The following is a 5680-nucleotide window of genomic DNA, read 5'->3' as shown; positions in this document are numbered from 1 at the left end:
ACGTAAAAACTGTGTCTCATTTCAAGACTGTGTCTGTGTAAAGACTGTGTCTCATTTAAGTGTACACAATTAATAAATAATGCTCATTAAGTGCACTGTTACACTGGTCTGGCATTATAATGTTAATGGAATTGTTGAGTATGTGTCATGAGTGGTCTTTCTTATTCCTATCAAATCTATAATGTTATATAGCAAACCAACAGATTCAGAAACTCTCATGTGACCCTCAAGTGACTAAACTCACAAAGGAACCATTTCTTAAGATATATCATACTTTTATTGAAATCAACCAACATGAATATCTTAAATGTCAACTCTGTACAAGTTACTTCTTAATACCAAAGAACAGCAAGACGTAGAGGTAAGGCAATCATGAGCATAACATCAGAAGTTTGTAAACAACCAGTATAAAAGTGCAAAATGGTATGAGCCCATTTGTTTACGCTTATATGGTATGTATAGTTGGTAAACAGTGGAGTAGTGAAATCTGGGATGGAAATTGCACTTGTTAATTATTAATGTAGTCTCTGTAAGAAGATCACAAGCACGCAGAGATTAGTCAGAAGTGAGACAGAAAAATACATCATACATTTGATATGAATACAGAATTCTTAGGACATTAGAGTGCATTACATAATTACCAGATGTAATTTTTTTTAATCACAGAATCATTTAATCAGCACAGAAGCATTATACACTGCAACATGTTCAAAAAGCCATTAAAAATAGATATTTGCAGCTTTTAAATAACACATTTAATTTATAGCACATTTTAATAATTACAAGAAATAAACCCAGCAAAATAAATAATTTATTTTATTGAAAAATATATTGTCTGTTTATGTGTGTAATTAAAGAAGCATTTTAATATAGTCTATAGTTGTCAACGTTAAAGCATATGGGTTATGTCCAGTGGCAGTGGTACATTAGTTTCACAATTCAGTAAGGCTGGTATAGCATCAGCAGTTAGTGCAGTTAGATTGTTATCATGATAGATTACTTCATGATAAACTTTATTTTGCAATTAAAAGTAGATCTTGATGAATTACACAACTTTTGTCAATAAGTTAAGTTAAAACCATAAAGCAACTTATAGTTAATTGGATGTTTTTCTATTATGCCATATCTTCTTTTTTAAGAGTTGAATAAAAATCAGTGAACCTAGTACTGTATTAGCTGGTACATTGCATCTATTACAAATTCTTATTTAAGGTAAAAAACAAAACAAAACAAAAAAAAAAACAAACAAACAAGGTATCATGAAAAGTATTGTGATATTATATCTTTGCCCTTTTGACCATTGCTACCATACTAACTATGCTCATTGCTGCTTCTGGCAAGGTAATGTTATGTTCATGGTGGCATCCTGTGACTCTGTAAGGGGGCGGTCAGCCATCTCACGCTCGTTCTGTCTGCCGTTCTCTTCGTTCATGTGTGATACCTCGGTGGAGGCAGCTTCAAAGCCAGGCACAGTGTTAGCCAGTTGCACCACATGCACCTTATTGCGCCCTTTTTTACTGAGAATGCAGCTGAACACTTTCTTAAAGCCCTTGCGGAAGTGCTTGGACACCAGCGCATAGACAATGGGATTAAGGCAGGAGTTGGCGTAAGCCATGCAGTGTGAGAGCAGCCTGAATGCATATGTGGTCTGATTGAAGGGGAAATCTCCATACAAGTAGCACAGGATGACCACATGGTAGGGCAGCCAGCAGATGCAAAACAGAACAGTGACGATTATGATCATCTTGGTGACTTTGCGCTTGGCTCGCTTAGACTCGGACATGCCGTCCAGTGGGTCAACGGCTGTCCAGAGATACTTGATGGTGCGTGTGTAAGACAGGCTGACAATGAGTACAGGGATGACATAGCCAAACACAAAGGTGCAGGTATCCAGTACTTTGCGGTTGTATTCCTCCCAACCGGGAACACACACGTTGCTGTTTTCGAAATCAATCAGGTCATAATAGCTCAAGTAAGGGCCGGCAAAGACAAGAGACAGACCCCAAATGATCACCATGGCAACAACCGCATTACAGGGCGTTCGTAATTCTCTGGAGCGCAGTGGGTAACGAATGGCCAAATATCTGCAAAACAAGATGCAGACAACATAATTTCATGAATTAGTCTACTTTAATTCCTTTGACATAGTTCAGAACTCATATCAACTCTTCCATATGGCACAAGATTTTTTTTTTCATTCCTATGAGACTGCTTTCTGCAAATTTGAGTTCCACCAAAGTTAATGTGTAACTATATGAGATTATAGTGGCAAGATCCTGTGAACATCACTGAGGATTGAGGAAGTAACCGCCAATGGGGATTCTCAGCCTCTACTGGGACTAGCACTGTTTTCTTCGCTAAATAGAGAACTGTCAAAAATAATTGCTCTTCATCCAAAGGTAAATTCTAGGAGCAGTGAGAGAGGTGAGCATGCATACACACCTGTCAACAGAGACAGCAGCAAGGGTGAAGCTGCTAGCATACATGGTGAGGTTGATGAAGAAGTGCACCACTTTGCACATGAAGGAGCCAAATACCCAGCCCTCCAATGAGTATATGGTGGCCTGGAAAGGCACACAGAATATGATGAAGAAGAAGTCAGCCACGCTGAGGTTGAGAATGAACAGGTTGGTGGTGTTGTAGCTGAGCTGGCCGCTGCGCAGGAGCACAGCAAGCACCAGGCTGTTCCCCACTGTGCCCAGCAGGAAGATGAGTGAGAACACAACGGACACAATCACGCTAGCTGCATTCAGCTGATAGCTGTCCGAGGCGTTCCAGTGGCCCATGGCTTTGCTCAGATCCTCATGGTCAGACATTGTGTACCTTGGATATGAAGAAACTGTAAATGACATCTTTTATTAGGCAATCAGAAGTCTGCATAATACATAAATGCATTATGCTATTTGGTAGTTTCTTCTTATTATTATTATTACTATTTATTGTTCAGCAGCTTGTCTTAATAAATTCTACTGTATTTTTCATGGCTTCTTTTGATCATAAACACATGGAAGCGCTTTGACTGCATGGATCAGGGATGGCATATGTTCATATGTAAAATCACAGATTCACAGAAGGAGCAAGACCAGATGTGATACTCTTCATTAGATATGACATGCTCAAACCGAACTATTCTTTCTATGACTATAGTAATGTGACGTTATAATGCAATATTTGAGTACTTGGACTACGGTATATTTTAGATTTTCTCTTTTTTTGCCAGCTAAAGGGATTGATGATTGCAAAAAAATTGAGACCCCTTGAACTAGGGAGAGGGGGAGATGTGGGGAAATGGTTGGTCAGAAAGAGACAAAAGGAAGGAGAAGTAGAATGGGACACAAACAGATTATAGCAACATTGAAGCAATATTACAGTCTCAATAACATGAACAGTTACTAATACAATTGGATGCTCTAACACAAGGTGATGGGATATCGGATGTTCAGATTAAAACATGATAGGGAGCACAAATACAAAGCATCGGATTTGACACTGTCAGCATTTAAAGATGACTAAAGAAAAATATTATGAGTTAGGCTTTGATGTACATGAGTCATAAACGTGCAAAGTTCAACGACCAGAATAAGCTGAAAGAAAAAGCAATCATACCAGTAAGTGCTGTTCAACTGTTGAACAGTTTCTTCATCCCCAGAAATCGATCAAGCTGTGAAAAAAGACAACCCCTTCATCATGCATCTGCTGTAAGCAATTTTGCTTATGTATTAAGCAGAACACAAGAGCTGTTTTTCCATATTCTCAGATTATTTCTCACCTATATGTGGTATCGTGTAACAGCAGAACTTCAAAAGCATAAAAATAATAAATTCTTTATAGACATGGGGAGTGGTAGTGCTGCAGCTTAGCAGTCATTTGGTGCTGAAAACAGTCTTAAAGCACAAAGAAAAGGGATTGATCATTTCCAGTCAGTAAATAATATTCACATACCTAATCTAAAATACCAAAGACCTGCGGTGAGATTTTAAAAGGCATGGGTGAGAAACACTTTAAAGGATTTTCAAAATGAATGAGGTTTATAAAGAAAGGTATTGTATTCCATGTGCAAAATTTAAAGAAGCATAATAAAGCACTTCAATGTGAAGCAGGAGTCACCACAGTTGTACTGTATTTTTATTTATTTATTTATTTATTAAAGAGCGAGGTGATATGTTGTCAGACATGATCCATAATTCACACGGAAAAGAAACATTCAAAGCGGCTATGTTTGTGCTTGCTCCTGATGCTAAATCTTGCTTGGTAGTTTATGATGGTTTCTTCGTCAGTGCTTTTCTCTACAGAGTGACTGCATATTGATGTGCATAAACGCTGCTGCAGAAACACAAGATAGAGGATAAACAAGGCAAGAACGTAGTACTGCTTATTTTTATTCATAGTTTATATGCAATAATCATCGATTACAATTTAACTTGTAAGTACATTTGAGTTATTTGCAATATATAAGTAATATCCTTTGTTTGTGAGACGAGGAAATGAAAGAATATCCTGACAAGTCATGCGTCCCAAGCATGTGAATGCATTTGCTGAGAAATCTGTGGATTTGGGGAGTGGATTAGATATGGGGGAAGGGTGTGTGGGAAAGAGAGAAGATGTGGGAGAAATGGGGGAAAGCAAATAAAAAAGAAGGGAGACAGTAAAAACAAAAAAGGCAAAATAAATAAATAAATAAAAACAAACCATGTCCTTCAAAGTCAAGTGATTGCTATGCTTTTGTGTTCAATAAGGCAATATCCTGTCTGTATTCCCACCTGCACAAACCTTGTGAACCTTAGTCATAGTAATACATGTACAGTAACAAAAGGAGATATAAATATGTAACTCAATATGACAGACTCAGACAAATACTGATTTAATTTAATAACAGTGCCTTTTCCCTTAAACAATGGTGATGAGGGTTTCACTAAATCTTCATATTTTGTAACATAATGATTGGCATTCCATTAGTTTTCAGCCACGTGGCATTTGATTAAGTGCTCTGACAGCTCTAAGAGATGAAGGTGCCTCTTGAGTAAATGATGAAATGTATTATTTTTAGTCCACCATTCTCCTTGAGTATGTCTTCTGTTCAGCTTCCTCACTTGGACCCCTTTCACCACTTTCTCTCTTTATCTCTGGTAGTGTCTGTTTAACAACTCAAAGCTGCTTCTCCTTCGCCTGTAACAATGAGTTAACACTTATGGCAAGTATTGCAATTCCTCCTCACAGCTTAGTGCTGGCTACAACAGAGCACAATGTGATCTGGATTCTCCAGGGAAGAGGGATAATTGTTACCCCCCCCCCCCCCCCCCCCCCCCCAATTAAACCCCAAATCCCATTGACAGCAAAGCATCATCTGTTGAATTTTACCCCACCAAAAATATGATGCTTCTGTATGAATGAGTCAATAATTAGTCTTACTCATTGCTTTGGACTAAAGCAAATCTTTACTCATGATGAGCAAAAAAGAATATTGCATGTCTAATAGTTAATAATTTAATTCAACACTATACACAAATGCATGCATTACCATAGAAATTCACTGACAAGTCGAAGAAGCCATGATATGCTCTGATGAATAACAAGATTCCTACCTAGCGTTACAACAGAAAATAAGAAACACCACCGAAAAAAAAAAAATCAAGTAAATTTGTTTCAGGATCCTTTACTTACCCAGATAATAGATGCACCA

At 37.7% G+C, this 5680-nt stretch overlaps 1 protein-coding gene across 2 annotated transcripts; it reads right to left on the bottom strand.

Moving 5' to 3' along the window:
* Positions 1-271: 271 nt before the first annotated feature.
* On the bottom strand, positions 272-5301 carry galr2b (galanin receptor 2b). 2 transcript variants are annotated; one of them, XM_017454870.3, is made up of 4 exons: positions 3770-5301; positions 3607-3661; positions 2443-2839; positions 272-2084 (listed from the first exon to the last, which is right to left on the bottom strand). In XM_017454870.3, the coding sequence occupies exons 3-4, from the start codon at positions 2814-2816 to the stop codon at positions 1322-1324; spliced, it is 1137 nt and encodes a 378-aa protein (XP_017310359.1). In that variant the 5' UTR covers positions 2817-2839; positions 3607-3661; positions 3770-5301; the 3' UTR covers positions 272-1321. The 2 variants fall into 2 exon arrangements, with proteins under 2 accessions (XP_017310359.1, XP_053531290.1); XM_053675315.1 differs by having other exon boundaries at positions 2443-3661.
* Positions 5302-5680: the final 379 nt, after the last annotated feature.

This window comes from Ictalurus punctatus, chromosome 24 (genome assembly GCF_001660625.3).
Source record: "Ictalurus punctatus breed USDA103 chromosome 24, Coco_2.0, whole genome shotgun sequence".
In the NCBI taxonomy this organism is placed as follows: Eukaryota; Metazoa; Chordata; class Actinopteri; order Siluriformes; family Ictaluridae; genus Ictalurus; species Ictalurus punctatus.
The sequence above is the reverse complement of the archived record's forward strand: the minus strand, read 5'-3'. Positions and strand labels throughout refer to the sequence as shown.